Source organism: Camarhynchus parvulus, chromosome 18 (genome assembly GCF_901933205.1).
Source record: "Camarhynchus parvulus chromosome 18, STF_HiC, whole genome shotgun sequence".
NCBI classification, from domain to species: domain Eukaryota; kingdom Metazoa; phylum Chordata; class Aves; order Passeriformes; family Thraupidae; genus Camarhynchus; species Camarhynchus parvulus.
Genome location: NC_044588.1, coordinates 1,679,742 through 1,695,960, shown reverse-complemented (window position 1 = coordinate 1,695,960; position 16,219 = coordinate 1,679,742). Strand labels below are relative to the sequence as shown.

At 45.8% G+C, this 16,219-nt stretch overlaps 1 protein-coding gene across 5 annotated transcripts in view; it reads right to left on the bottom strand.

The window, feature by feature from the left end:
* Nucleotides 1-5,201: 5,201 nt before the first annotated feature.
* The window catches only part of RAB11FIP4 (RAB11 family interacting protein 4), a 120,250-nt gene continuing 109,232 nt past the window's right edge, over nt 5,202-16,219 (bottom strand). For all 5 annotated transcript variants that reach the window (XM_030961834.1, XM_030961835.1, XM_030961836.1 and 2 more), the window contains 4 exons: nt 15,862-15,999; nt 15,248-15,406; nt 14,776-14,919; nt 5,202-12,969 (listed from right to left, as the gene is read on the bottom strand). In XM_030961834.1, the coding sequence (XP_030817694.1) occupies nt 12,853-12,969; nt 14,776-14,919; nt 15,248-15,406; nt 15,862-15,999 (558 nt within the window). In that variant the 3' untranslated portion in view covers nt 5,202-12,852. The remainder of the gene's footprint in view (nt 12,970-14,775; nt 14,920-15,247; nt 15,407-15,861; nt 16,000-16,219) is intronic.

Sequence of the window (16,219 nt, the reverse complement as noted above, 5' to 3'; positions counted from 1 at the left end):
CGACGGGCTGGCTGCACCCGCGCGCCGCCAGTGGAAGGCAGCGAGCGGCGCGGCCGGGCCGGGCCAGGCGCGAACGGGCCGGGCCGGGCCGGGCCGGGCCGGGCCGGGCGAGCGGCTCGGGGCGGTGGGATCGGGGCGGGGCGGGGCGGCCGCGCCGTGCGGGGGCTCCCGCGGGCACGCGCGGACGCGGGGCGGAGCGCCGGGAACGGGAGCGCGGGCGCGCCCTGCCCCGCCTGCAGAGCTCGGCATCCCCTGCCCCGTGTCGCTGCGGCAGCGCTCCTCGGAAAGCCCTTCCTGCTGCCGCCGTGTCCCCGGTGCCCCCGAGCGCCGCTGCTCCGACACCGCGGAATCCCCGGTGAAGCATTGCTTTCCTTCCTCCCGGTGCTTCTCACGGCAGAGGAACGCGAAGCATCACTGCGAAATCACAGGGCTGCCTCGGGAGACAAACAGTCGCTGTTGGGAACGAGGAAAGTCTTGCCAAGCTCGCACGCACCTCCGGCGCTGCCGCTCGGCAGTGCTGCGGCACCTGCTCCCGGTTTGGGGCCGGGGAGGATCCCCCGGGGCACGAGCCGGCACCGGCCCGGTGGGACGCACCTGCCCGGGCACGGCGGGGGCTGTCCCGGCACGGCGCGGCTCCATTCCGGCACTGCCACCGCCTCCCCGAGAGCCAAACAGCGGCGTTTCCACCCCTTCCCTTGGGACAGTATCAGGCAGTCTATGTTTCCTGATATTCAAACTGAATTTTCACGTTGTACTTCAAACCCATTATGTTCTGTTTACATAGTCAAATCATAATGGCATAAATCATAAATACAATACTGGATTATTAATATTTCCTCCTTTGGGTTTCCAGCTACCAAATATTTAGTCTTATGGCTAACACTTGGTTAAAACCCAAGAAATGAATCAGCTCTCATTTTTATCACCGCTAGCTGTAGGGCAGGAGGGAAGAATTTGAAAGTTGTGGTTTTGAACTATTATTTAGCTTTGAATTGAAATTTTTCATCCTGTTTTCTAGTTTTGAACCAATGTTGGGCAGCAGAAAGTAATCTGGTATTTTTTTGGCTTACATACTCCTCCTGAAAACTACACGCCAAACCAAACAAACAAAAAGCAAAACAACCCAGGCACAGTTAGAAGCAATCTGACATAGTAGAATCACTTTTTCACTTTATGAATTTGTAACCAGGACCCACTCTGCTGAATCAGATGTGAGTTACACAACCTTTATTACAGGGATGCATCCTGTGTTCACAGTGTGCTCCTTGCTCAAATAAACCAACCACGTGAGGCCCGATCAACTCATTCCAAAGAGAAACAGTTGCTTTCCTGAGGGTCTCATTTTTAGGTCTTCAAATAAATACTGCAACAAGCCTATCCAAAAAAAGTAAGGTTTACTTGTTGAGGCTACAGTAATTTGTGAAGTCAGGATCCCAGCTATATTCAGATCCTGAAAACAGCAGGATGGCAGGAGCTGCTGGGGTTACAGAACTTAGAGATATTTTGCACCCTCTGGCCCTGGACTTTGCATTTCAGGGCAGTGAAACATCCCTGAGCATAGGACAGCCCTGGCAAGGCTCGTCCGTCCTCCCCTGCTCTGGCAGAGTGATGGGAAGAGCCCGGCTGTTTTCTGCTGCAGGGAACCTCTGCTGTGCCCATGGCCCGGCCCTGCTGCTCCCTGCAATGGGGCTGCACCTTTAATCCAGATGCACACAGTATTTCCAAGAATGAAAGCAAGCCCCTGTGCTGCTGCTGCTGTTCTTCAGGGCATCCCCCCATTCCCTGCTGTGCACAGCCAGAGCTAAGGGACAGGCTTGGGCAGGGTTATGGCTCTGTCAGGTGGGACAAGTGCTCAGGCTGACCAGAGGATTCCTAAAGGGCTGAGAGCAGCTCTGCCCAGTGACCACTCAGGTTTCAAATAAAGGCCTGAGCACGTTAAGAAAAGCCACAGTGTGGCCAAGAGAGACAGTGCTTCACAAAACACAGCCAGCAATTTTCTCCAGTACAGCAGGGAGAGAGCAAGCCCAGCCTTTCAGCAGCTGAGTTCCATTACCTCTGTCGGTGCCACAGCCCAACTCCTCTGTCTTTTCAGATAACAGTACTTGAGTCATAACCCATTACACACTATCACATCAAAATACAAACTGCATCCCTGTCTGCTAAGGCACAAAGGTCCCAGTGTGATGGAAATTCAGATTTAAGCACCATGCCAGAGGACATGCTGACATATGATCATTGCAAAGTCATTTAAAAATCACCAATAACCCAAATAATTATAGTTACACATCTGGGACAGTCTTCAATTTACTGGTCACATGCATCCAAAAAGCAGTTGGCTCTCAGGATGAATTTCACCCTGAGTTACGCAAGCCACAAAAGTCCCGGCTGCACTGCATGTGTCAAAAGGCATTTAGGGTGGAGTGACACACCCCAGATCCCAGTCTGCCATCAGAGATTCAGGACAACATTGAAACACGGGCCATCACGAACAGTGAACAGAGCGAGGGAAAACATCAAACTCAGGGCCTCAAGACTGCTATGCTGAAGAAAATGTGTCAGCCAAGACAACCTGAGCAGATCAGAGCCTGCTGCCAGACTACAGGAGCTGCCTGATGTACTCCCTTGGTGCTCCCATGAGATGTATTTCCTCTTTGTAACAGTCCTCCTTGTCACTCCCCAATTCTCTTGCAATCTCTTTCCTACTCTGCTACTACCCCCTTTAGCCTCTGTGTGCCTCCAAACCACTTTTTCCCCCAGATGATCAGAGCAAGGCAACAATCACCTCCCAGGAGTTCTGAGCTTTAATTCCTGACTGTAAAATAACTGAAGGTTCTTGTGTCTCACCAGCCCAGCATAACTTGCTTGAAACTATTACAGACTTTGTGGTACGTGGTGGGGATGATTCCTGCCCCCAGAGTAACACGTGATTTGCTTTCCCACTGTCTTTCTCATGTACCAGCAAGTAACTGCTGTGCAAGTAGGTCAGTAGTACAGCACATTAGACTGAGCTGCTGAGATTTGAGAACAAAACTACTCCCTGTCTCTCTGGTGAAGTGGTTTAGCATACACAGTAGGGAGTTTTCTTTGAGCCTGCTGTTATAAATCTGAATATCCAGCATCTCATTGCTGGGAGGAATCTGGGAACAGGGAGCCTGAGAAGATAACACATGGGCACATTGCTTCATGGATTATTTGTACTGTATCTTTGCTCTCATTCCCCAAATATCCCCCAAATATCTGTGCCCACTGTGAGAAAAGCTACCTCACAGCCTCATGGGATGATACTTTAAAAGACATATGCCAGGTTTAGAGACTACTGTCCATCAAATGAAAGCTGTTTGGTATAGTATAATCACTTGAAGACCATCAAAATGTTTTTGAAAGGAAAAAATTTGCCCTGCAACGCTTGAACTGACTAGTGAAGTCTTTTCAAATCTCCCTTTCCTCTTCTGCTTTGCCCCAAGCCCAGCTGGAGGCAGAGATCTTACCACCTTAAACTCTGCTTTGTATTTTAAATAACATGCCACAGGCTTGGTTCCCTGGCTCCCTTCCCTGTCTGTCACACAGGTGCAATATGGTCACATTTTGTTAGCCCAAGAACATGAGGTGACACTGGAGGTGCAGGCTGGGGGTGGGAGCAGCAGCTTCTCACGAGTCAAACTTCAAACCCACGAAACCCCCTGTGGAAACCCATCCCTGACCCACCTGCACCCCGTGGCTATGTCAGAGTGGGCTTTGCTGGCATTCCCAGGCCAACCCTGGTGGTTTCATCTGAGATGCTGCTGGGCAGCTAGGACAGGGCAGGGAACTGCACTGGGCTGCTTGAGGGGACACCTCACCATGGAGTGTCCCCAACACATAACAAAAAGGCTCCATTTTTCCCAAGTAAGGAGCATCCAGCATTTCTCTGGGCTGACAGTGTCTGCCCCTCTGTCACCACCCCTCTGCTGGGCAATGTGCCCACAGACACCAGCTCAGGACTGGCTGCCCACAGGGGCCTGCCCATGGCGCACTCCCCTCCCTCCACACAGATCTTGCAAGAAGCAGCCTGGAACCTAAGCTGATCCTCACATGTTATTCTTTTGACTCCAGCAGTTAAAATAAAGCCCAGAGAAGAAGCCAGCAGGTCTGGTGGCTCAAACTGGAGATTAAAAGAAAAAATTACCTCAGAATGTTGGTCGAGCAGGCCCTGGGTGTGTCCTCCACCATTGCACCTCACGTAGAGCCTGTTCCGCCAGCTCGGGACATGGGGAGTCCTGGCCTGAGCCCACATCAGGCTGAGGTTCCCCCTGGTCTGCACAGCTGGCACCTGCGACAGGTCCTGGCTCCCAGTCACGGCCAGAGGTGTCCCAGCACTGTCCCGCTGCTGCCAGGATAGTCCCGAGGTACACCCGGGAGCCTTGGCCTCTCCAGGGGCCGCCCGTGGCAGAGTTTTCCCTCAGGACTCTCCTGCCCGTGGCAGAGTTTTCCCTCAGGACTCTCCTGCCCGTGGCAGAGTTTTCCCTCAGGACTCTCCTGTCTGTGGCAGAGTTTTCCCTCAGGACTCTCCTGCCCGTGGCAGAGTTTTCCCTCAGGAGTCTCCTGCCCGTGGCAGAGTTTTCCCTCAGGACTCTCCTGCCCATGGCAGAGTTTTCCCTCAGGACTGTCCCGGGAAGCTGCTGCCTTCGGCTGAGGTGTGAAAGTCCCCTCAGCACGTGCCCTGGGGTGGGCACCGCTGGCCATGCCAGGTCACACTACCCCAGCCCCAGATCCCCCAGGACACAGCTCCAGGCTGTGCCCTCCCCACAACCAGCTCACTGCTCCTCAGGGAAGGAGCCACAGCTTGTGCTCATTAGCTACGTGGGTCAGTAAATAATTGTATTTAAGTCACATAAAAAAGCTGGAAACAGCTCCCAGATGGAGTTCCCATCAATTGAGAAGGGCAGCGCTGTTGGTGGAGACATTAATGGGTTGGGTCCTGTGAAGCTTGGGCTTGGAAATTTAACACAACTGTGGATGTCAGGAAAGGCATGCAGCGAGCAAACATCTTCCCCGGTGCCATCTGTGTAACTTATGCAAAGTGAATGACGCTGGTGCTTGGGCGGGTGAGAACAGAACTGGGCATTCCTTCTTTAAATGAAGCACAGAAATAGAGGTGGACCAGGGAGGAAGGTAAGGAGGGACATTGAATCAGTCACCCACCACAGACAATGCTTTAGTCATGCAGGGAAAGCAAATAATTTATTTACATATCTGATTGTACATTACAGCTACCTGAAGGATCCATATCAGCAAGGACAGCTTTATTGTCCCCAAAAGTATTTCAAGAAAATACAGAGAAAACAGTGTAATGGCACGTTGCAACAGTACTGACATCACTTCACTGATGTTATAAATTACAGAATGAGATTAAAAATAGTCATATGCCACTTTTGCTGGCTGCTTTTTTTCAGTAACAATGGAGCAAGTGAACTTTGCTCATTTTCATACCAAGCAGCCTTTGAAATAAAAAACAAAACCACCTCCTTACTTCTAATGCAGTTTTTTTTCTGTGAAATGGTTGTCAAATTCAGTTAAAAAAAATCTGCTCTGTGAGAATGGAACATATTCTTTCATAGATAAAAACTTTGTTTTTTGAAAGATTTAGGGGATATTGATGATTTTTTCCTTGAGACTTACCACAGTTTATTATCTCACTGTCTGGGGGCTGGTGAGTGGGGTATTGGTAAACAACAAGGTGTGAGAGAGGGAACAATTTGAGGGTCTCATCAGATGAGCAGGGTCAACACTCCAGAAATGAAACCACCAGCTTGATAAGAGGTTGGAGGGAGGGAAGGACACTTCTAGGACCAGGGCCCTTGTTGCCAGTTACAGATGTCCAGGCTCACAATGCATCTACACAGCTTCCCAAATGCTGTGGGAGAGTGCTGTGCTACAAACCCCAAGAGAAGGAGTTTGTTCAGCATCTGCCAAAATGTGAAGAGCAAGACACCCAATCTCTCACATCTGCAAGAGCAATGCAGAGCCAGGGTCTGTCCTTAGGAAATGCTGCCACAGAAGCCAGGCAGGGAAGACAAGGACTAACTAAAACATTTTAGGCACTCTAAGATGGAGAGTCTATCAATTGGTAATGCTATTTCTTTTTCCATTTCAGTGGTCAAAGTAAATCACTTGCCTGATCCCACAAAAATAATCCCAGAATGGAAGCTAACCTGAAATGGGCAATGTGTTCAAATGAGGTTTTGGTCTGGTGCCCATTTCAAGTATAAAAGGAAGCAAATTTGCTTTAATGGAAATAAAAACTATAATCACCAAGTCAGGACTGTAACATTTAATTAAGTGTTTTATTATTTTGAATTAACTTAAGCCAACAAGTGGATAGAATTGGTCTCAAAACAATACTAAAACAATAAATCTGCAGAGTGTGTGTGACATTGCCTTACAAGAGACCAACCATCTGACACAACATTCCTAAAAGAAGACAAAGAACTGCTAATTATGTTAAATTTCATTTGCTACGTAATTTAGACCATGACCTAGTGCTTCTAAAAAAACCTGTACAAAATGAATATTTTTTACATCTCAGAGGCACATGAATACAAATCTGATCTATTTTATATATACACATGTACATTACAAGAAACCAGATGATTAAAGAAGTGTATATAAAAAGTGTCCAAAACCAGATGATAAAATGTGAAAATAAAATGTATCCTCACAACAGAGAAGTAAAAGGCACAAGTACTAAAATATGTAACCATGCAAAAAAAGTGACTAGTCTGTGCAACAGAGAAAAACAAATGGCTCTCACAACTGATTTTACAGTAATTCTGAAAATGTCTCAGCATTTACATATATATCAGTGCAACATTTACTGCCCTGTAGTGTACTGAAGTGTTCACAGGATACTAAATTCTTGGTTCTCCTTCTGATGTCCCTTCTCCAAAGCCAGAATAATTTAGCTATGGATAAGGTGGTAAATAAATCAGGGCTGATGCTGGGGAGTGTGAGTTCATCACTGGGAGGAGGAGTGCCTGCAGCCCCTGACCCCTGCACAGATGTGTCCCCCAGAACAGTCACCTGCCACCCCTCACTGGGGCGCAGCGGCTCTGAGGGGTTTGCAGGGTGTCACTGTGCCCAGAGTGGTGACAGCAAAGCTGACAGCTCAGGTGTCACAGCTGCTCCACTCACAGCACCTCCATTCCAGGGCTAGGTGTCCAAATTACACTGCAGAAGCCCATGTTTGTTAATGTTTTCATTAGGTTTAAAGTCCAGTAAAACCAAATCTCTCTAACAGTATGTTTGACCAGGTACTGCTTTTGCAGTTGAACAGAAGCCGCAGACTGAAGGCAGCAGGCTGAAGGCCGGGGTGCAGAGAGCAGCAGAGCCCTGGCAGCTGGCTCCACACTGTGGCAAACCGGGGTAGCGTGGCCCTGCCTGCAGATTCTGCCTGCAGATCCTCAGGGGCTGCTGCTGTCACCTCTGTGATGTGCTGGCCACGCTGAGCTGCAGGCCTGAGCCTCCAGAGTGTGCAGTGGGACACCTGCACAGAACCGAGGCACATCCCAGGGATCCCTCACCTGGATCACCGTTACTCACCCCACCTGCCTGTATACCATGACAACCAGCTACAGTTTTGTCTTGTACGTGGGACACAACCAGTTCTCACAACCACAAAAAAAGGCAAGGACAGGACTGGCCTGGTATAAAGACAGGACTGATATTCTTGCCTTGGTAGCTAAAGTCACACTAAAGCCAAGAATATTGAATTTGTTCCTCCCATCTGCTCAAAGTGCTGCCCCAAGGCACACAGACACCTGACAGTGGCTGGGGACAAGACCAAGAATGTAAATGTCAACAGAACGCTGAGGAAGAGTCCCAGAAAGAAACAACTCTCTTGCACATCAGACCAACTCCCAGTGCATTATGCAGAATGACAGGATTCAGACCAGTACCGACTGCAATCTTCATCAAACTCTAAAGCTACATGTAGAGTTTCATTAACTAGAAATCCATGCATGATTTAACAGCAAATTGCTCCTAGGATCAATATTTTGAATGAATTCAAAAATACTGAGATGCAAAGGAACAAAATGTCAGAACTGTGGTACTATGTCCTTTAAAACCGACCAGTCATGACTTCTTGACAATGTTTCTTGAGTAACAAATGACTTGAGAAGAATATGAGCATTGCTGCTTACACCAGGAGCTGCTCAGTTAAAGTCTGAGTCAAGTTTTCACTTAAATCAGTATAAGCCAAGCCACTGATTTGGCAAGTGTTTGATCAGCTGCTACTTCCTTCCTTCCTTGGAAAAAAATCCCTCAGACCACACCATACAGTATTTGTTTTAAGAGAAAACCACTGCATATTCACTGCCATTAAAGAATGTAAAAAAACCATTCTTTTATTTGTAAATTCTAGTTCTTAGACTCATCACATGTCACGGGCACTGTGATGCACAGACCAGTGAGCAGTGCCTCGTGTAGCAGCCCACAATGTGTGTTTATATATCAGCTTCCAAGCCCTCATTTACAAACCAGATTAGGGAGCCTAAATACTGCCCTAGATCCTCTCTGGAGAGCAATGCAGTTCTACCAAAGTAAATGGAGCATTGCTGCACTCAGACAGCAAAATATTTGTTGATACACATCTTTGAGAATTAATAATGCTGTGTTCAACTCCCTACAGAGCTGGCTGAGAAATATCTGAATTTTTCCCAAAGACCGTGAAAGGAAAGTTGGCAACAAAAGTTCATTGGATGCTGGGTTTCTTTGAAACTTCCTACATATTTGCATATTTAAAATTCCTTAAAAATAGATGGGATAGTTCATCAATGTTGCACTTCAAGAAAAATTCCTTAACTGCTTTAGTCTTAAATAGAAGCTATTCAAAAAGCTGAAAAATCTTCTTTTGATGTCAAAGCAGTTTTGAATCAGCATCATTCTGAAATCAGAACTAGGCAGCAGCTGAAGTCTGGAGGGAAGCAGCCAATACCAGGAAAATCTTGACAGACTGCATTTCAGGTATTCTTTAAGTGCAAGTTTTGAAAGAGGTATTTTTTCTGCAGTACCTTGCGTGGGATTAGCCTGACCAAGGGCAGCTTCTAGCCAAAGGCCAGTCTCATTTTCCACTGTCCAGAAATACCTGTAGTGGTTTGCAACAGGTTTGACCAGAATATAATTTAGCTTTTCAGAATCTAAGGTCAAGATACAGTACCTGGGATTGTGTTTACACCCCCAAGGGTTAAAGAGAACCATGGGTTTGACACAGGAGTGTTCACTGCATCTGTGTATTGCTAGAGAGATGATACCACATTTCTGTGCCTGAAGTGATTTACCCAGGGAAGGCAGGCCCTTGTTCCGCCAACAGTAACACTGACAGAGGCAGGCTGTACTTTCCAGGCCAGCCTGAGAATACAAAGGATGTCCACAGCAAAGAAGTAAGAAATTTATCAGAGGACAGCGAAGTTAGTGTGTCCCCATTTGCAACATCTCCTGTCTGTTCTGCCAGTGTCTGTCTGACACTTGATCAAAATATGCACTCTCTGCAACACTGGTATCAGATTACTCTTCTCCCTGCCCCAGTGAACCACCAAGTGATCCTTTATTACCAAATTACCTGCCTGTCATAAAACACAATGACTTCTTTTCTGGGATAAAAGGGTTCTCCAGGGCTTGAGCTGCAAGATGAGTTACTCTGATATCTATAGTTACTCAGTCTAAGAATGCAATTGCTAATTAGTATTTTTAGAGGTGGATACCTTAGAGGAAAATATATCTGCCAGTGAAATGCCTCTCCCACCTCCAACTCACATTATTTGTCAAACATAGTAAGTATCTGGATATGATTTCCACAGTAACAGATGGCAGTACGACACCAAGGGCCCCACAGGAGCAGAAGGATACCTCCTTTACACAATAAAACACAGCTACAAACACCACCAACATGGTGGTAAGACATCTCTTCAAATGCAAACACTGGAGCAAGGAAGAGTTTCTAAATACTTACACAGCTGGGTACAGAGCTGAACAAGAAGTCCTGTAAGATTTAAGAAATTTCCACTGCTAAGTACCCTTGGCTAGAGCATTCCTTTTGGGATATCAGCCAGATTTAGTGACTACATGTCACTACTAGTGACTGTTCACCTCCTACATATAATTATCTGCACAAAAACTTGGCTCTCACTATAATAATGTCTTCTGTTCAAGTCCACGGGCTTTGCTTTCAGTGCAACAGTCCTCAACACTTCCACCCTAATGAGACTGGGCTTTAGATCACTGAAATTTTGAAGGCGAGTCCAGTTTACTTAGAAACAATTAGGGGAAAACATTCAGTCACCAGCCTAAGCTGCAAGAGCTTCACTCTAACTAAATGCACTGCATGAGAGCAGCACAGCAGTGCAACACAGCTCCAGAAGCAGGGCTGCTGGGTCACCTGGCCCTGCTGGTCACAGCAGGTTTGCAACAGCCTCCTGACACTGTGGAAGAGTTCTCTGTGGCCTACAAAGAGTGAAGTCTCTGGCACTACCTACAAACAGCACCAGGCAGAGGGAAATGCCATCACTAAAGTGCAGGTGAGGAGTCCTGCAGGCAGGAAGCACCGAGCTGGCTGAACTGCCTCTCTCCCACCTTCTGGGCAGCACATCCAGAAGCAGCAGCAGGTGGGAAAAGTGGATGTGTGGGGTTTCCATGGGGTTCCACCTACTTCTAAACAAACAGAAGCTGCTGCAGTGTTACATCTTACACCATTCCCAGGTGGCAAAGGAGTGGTCTTTAAATCCTTTCCTCCAGATCACCCCAGAGCCTCAGGAACCCAGCCCTGTGACATGACTGAACCAGAGTGTCCCATTTCTCCCAGAGCACTGCAGACCTGTGTGCACTGTTGTCTCTCAGTCATTCTTCTGGTTCCTCTCTCTTTCCACTTACTTTACATCTGCCTATGCAGATACATAGAAACAAACTGTTTTTATTTTCTTGCCTTCAAGAAAGCCTGATTTCAGCACGTCCCCTGCTTCCCATCACTCCAGTAACACATCACTGAAGGCAAAAGCACAGAGATTGCAGAAAAAAATTATATATATTTACATCCCTAACTGAATACAGTTTTGTGTATTCAAATTCAGGAAAAATGTATCACATATACACACCAAGATACATCAAGAGAATACTAGGGGCAAGACACTGTCAACAGCAAGAAATACACAGAAAAGCACAGTCATTGCTACTGTAACATTCTCCTGGGGAGTGTATTTAATAGAGGAAACATCTCTATGCCCTGGGGAAAGCCAAATACTCTGGCTGATTTTTCTGTGCCAGTTGGTGTGAATCAAAAGTGTGAAACTTTTACTTTAAAAAAAAGTGCATGGAATAAAATTTGTTTTTAGCATTCAACTACCCAAACAATTCCATAAGCTCCTTATATAAGCTACATTATTAATTAAAAATGTCCTAGCCCTACAGAATAGATCCAGCTCTGGAGAACACAGGCACATGTTGAAGTCATCCCTATTTAAGGCAGCATTTAAGCATACACTCAACTTTAAAGCTTAATGTTCTGTCCCACAGACGTCCATAAGCAGATGCAGCACACACCTAAAGTTAAGCACCTGCACAACTGCTCATCTAAACTGGGATGTGCTCCCTACTCAGCGCTTTAGATATGCACGTGTGTGCTCAGTCTGGACTGGCAACTCCCGCAAGATGAAACTCTTTTTCTTTTTCCTGTCCTATAGGTAGAAGCCACTCTGTACCAGACTGTCCTCCACTGCTGCGCCAGGAACCAGCTGTTCCTCTGCACAGGCTGCCCAGAAATGCCATTCTCAAAGGAGTGCAGCTGTCTGGGGTGGGAAAGCAACTCAGCACATCATATGGAGGGCTGGTCCTCCTCCTCCCCCTAAGGTGAGACATTTCATGCAAATATTTTGTTGTTCTGTTTCTTTTTTTTTTTTTTTTGGTAAGAACTGGAATGTGTTCCTTCAGTGAAATCTTTAAAATCAGGGTGAGGGGAAGTGGCAGAAGCCCAGAATTCATTTTAATGGCCCATAATATACCCCTGAAAATAGGGGAACAGATTTGAAACCTCTTTGCCTCAATGCTACAGGGACCCTGACATAAAAAACACACATGCACACACACTAGAGAGCAGGCTCAGAGCATCCGAAAGCAGGCTCCAAAGTGATCTTACATGAAAAACACTTTGTGCTGACAGTGGCAAACAAATGGATAGTGATTTTTCATAAATAGCAAAAATTCTGCAGTATCTTCCTTTCCTTCCCATTTACTTTGTGTATTTTCCCAAATGTTGTGGGGTTTTGTTGTGTTTTTGTGGGTTTTTTTGTTTGGTTGGTTTTTTTTGTTTTGTTTTGTTTTTGTTTTTTAATCTGATGTGTGGTTTAAGTACTAAAACTAAATCAAATAGGAAACTACATTCAGCACCAGTCAGGAACTGAACCTGGGTATGTCAATTAGTTTGTGGTACCCAAATTCCTGGAAGAACAAAGAAAAAAATTCTTGCTCCTAAAGTTAGGGCCACATCCATATGTTTCCATTGTCTATTTTTACCTTTACAACTAGAGGTAGAGTCATTTTGTCCAGTATCTAAAACAGCATGATCCAGTTATATTGTTATTACATTAATATACAGTATCCATCTCATCACAGGTATTGAAAGTGCACGGAAAAAGTCTAACCAAGCCAATTCAATGACAAATAACAGTGTACCAAACATCATATAAACACACCCGCGCACCCACACTCACACCTAGGGTGTATTATATCATTTATAGATTCATTTACAGTATCAGAGTGCTGCTTAGATCCAGTGGCATGTGCAGAAATATCAGGCAGTTGCTGCTTTTCCTTCTCATATTCTCTTCAATTCTTTATTTCCAAGATAGATGGATTGTGGTCCAGGATTGCCAAAATTATCTTGTCCATATACTGTCGCAATCTGTAATTTATCTCTTCCTGTTCTTTGAGGGCTTCCATGAGCTAAAACACAACATTTCCAAGTTACTCCTGAAATATTCTCAGTAGTTTATGTAACAGTCTGAAATTGAGACAGGTGAGAGACCAGTGCCTGCTCAGGATCATCAATTCCTTTTGTGACAGGTTTTCTAACTCCAGCTCCTCCCTGTATCTGTACTAGAAACAATTCTGTATGTTACAGATCTTTGCTATCAAACAAAGTGGTGAACAGTCATCTCCAGGGATCTTCTGGCAGGTCATTTGAAACAAGTACCCCATCTACCATGCCAATCCATCCTGCATCCATACCATGGATCAACTGCCTCATCTCAGAGCAAGAGCTTCATGATACTCAATTTTTTTATTACTACTGAAATCTAAAGGTGTTTGCATGAAAGGCTGCTGAACTGAACAAATATTTCAGTGTTTTGCACCAAGAAAAATATGTGCTTCCTCTGGAATTCCTCTGGATTTTTTTAAGAGATGTGCATACTTTCTCTCCAAAAAATCTCCAAAACAACCACTACATACTCCACAAGAACAACCCACTTGCTATTCAATGTTCTGTATTAAATACATGTGTTTCACCAGATTTTTGGGCTGTAAAAGGCCCTTCAACCTCTCTAAAGATGAAGACTGCTTTGCTTTTCATCTCTGAATGTTTAATGCCAAACTGAAAAAGCTGCCAAGGCATGTCAGAGTCCCAGATCCTCCTAAAGCTCATGTTATTTGCCTGTCCATTTTCATAAGACTTCACAGAAGTCCCACCCTGAATCTGCAGATTGTTACCTTTGTTCTGATCATAGAGGAAAAATGGCACAATGGGAACAGTTTGTGCAGGTCTGTGAGGTTTTGCTGAGTCTGGGACACAGCTTTCAGGCCTTTCTTCCTTTAAAGGGGGAGTGCTGGATACTCCTCACATCAGCCAGAGCCATGAGATTGAAAGGGACAAAGTCAGATTTTTCTTGACAATACCAAAAGCCAGTTTGCTTTTACCTAATTAGAGCTCTACAAGCAAACAGCCTTTCTTCACAGTGCTCTGGTTCAGCAAGAAATTAAGTTCTCTACCATATAATTCAAGGGCCTTCACTTCAAGGGCCTGCCCAGGAACTAAGGCTGACAGGTCAGTCCAGTACAGACTAGGTAAAAAAGACTTTTCTGTCTCAACTTTTCTTGATGAAGAAATGGGAAGTTCTGTCTGGAAGAGATAGAGCATCAAGGACAAACAATTCCTTTGATCTCCTTCACCACTAACCTGTCTTCTTCCCTGGGAGCTCTCATGTATCCATTGGCCTCATCTCACAATCTGTCCTGGACCTCAGAGGAAGCTACACCAGCTGGACTCAGCCCACATACAAATGGGTTCCCCAGAATATATTTCAAAGCATTACCAAGTTATTATTTGCACAGAAGTTACTTTCTCCAAGAATTCAGCTCTGCTACAGGGAATATATAGCTCAAATATGTGAGACCTTGTTACTGAAGCAACACAAGAACAAAAAGCAAAAATTAAAGTAACTAGCAATGGCCATTTTTGTATGAAATTAATGTCATACTCTCACATTACTCTGCAAGATACAAGATGTTAGAACTGCAAAACAGTTCACTGAGATCCTAATAATTCAAATTTTTTGGAGAGAAAAATGGGAGAGTTATAATATAAGGATACCAAAACAGTGTTAAAGGCAATCTTCTAACACCCTTGAACTCTTAGCAAAGCAGAATTTTCTGTCGTTCATTTGTCAGCTTCAGAGAGTTCAACCTTGACAGTTAATTACATTGAAAATTGCACATTCTTGGATGTAGTACCTGATTAGAAAAGCACATTACCTCATCTCTCGATGCAGAATCGATTTCAGCAGCCAGTGACTGGGCCTTTGTTTGCGTTGCAAAGAGGTTTTTAGCTTCGTAAAGACTGAGGCTTAGAATCTGTCCATTCAGATCATCATTTTGGTCACGAAGTTTCTGATTCTCCTATTTAAGGATGAAAAGACATTGTTTTTTAAGTTTGTCTTACAAGATTTCATTAAAAAATATTTTAACATTACAGGTAGCTTGGATGACACACAGTGAGGCTGCAGCTGACAGCAACTCTTACCTCCAGTGACAAGGCCTCCCTGCCTGAGTTTTTCTGGGGCATAATTTACATCACCAGTGCAAAGAAGTCCTGCACAGATGCAACGAGGCTCTTGTGCTTGTGTGAGAAACGGGGGGACAAAATCTGAAGGCAGAGTGCTTGGGCTTGCATTTTCAAGGTATTTCTGTACATTTGATGTGGATTGAGAGGCCCTTCCCTGCTCACCTGCTTCAGCCGTTTTATTTCATGCTCCATTTCCACCTCTCTGGTTTTGGCATTGAATTCACTCAGGCTGGAGGAAGAGCTTCTGCCACGTCCAGGACGTTCACATTCCAGCTTGTACAGCTGCAGGTGCTCCAGCTCCTTCCGCAGGTCTTCGATGAGCTGTGGGCAGCAAACAGGCCCTGTCTGTGTAGCCCTCCCTCCAAACAGCCCCCTCTGTACTCCAGCAAAAGCACTCCCTGAGCCTGGCCGAGGCCAGTCCTACAACACAGCCTCTTCCTCTACCTTTGCAAGCACAGGTCCCCTAAACAGCCCCAGAGCTGGCAATGGCTGTGATTGCTAAGCTTCATGCATAATTTCCCTTGCAAACAGAGGGAAATGTTAGGGCACACAGTTCTCCAAGAGCTGTAAGCCCTTTGGGTCAGGGATTGGCACTTTTTAAGTATTCTTGCAGCATTCATTGCTCTGTGGGCACCCTTCCCACAGAAACACAATCCAGCAATAACTTCACTGGATATGGTGCTCTCAGTGCTCATCTGTCTGCCCATTCCTTCTCCTCAGGGCTTCCATGCAGGTGATATGAGACTGCCTAGTCTTACATCCCTCTTCACACTTACCTCCTGTGTGGCTTCCCTCTCCTTGTTGAATTCCAGCCTGTTCTGCCTCAGCTTGTCCATCATCCTCTTGTACAAATCCATCTCATCCTTCAGCCGCAGACTCGTGTCCTCCAGCCTGTCTGACATGCGCTGCCTCTCCTGGAACCAACGGGGAACTTCAGAACAGGCTGGCAAGAGCAGGACACAGCTCAGCTTCACAACAGGAACCTACAGACACAGCTGGCCATAAGCTGCCTTGTGTCTCAGGACGTTCCTGCTCCTAAAGGTGACCAATGCTCCAATTCCATCAATAATCTTGTTTACGGAAGGAAAATTTAAGAAGCTGGGCCAAGCACTCTAAGAGTTTGCTCTTATAAAG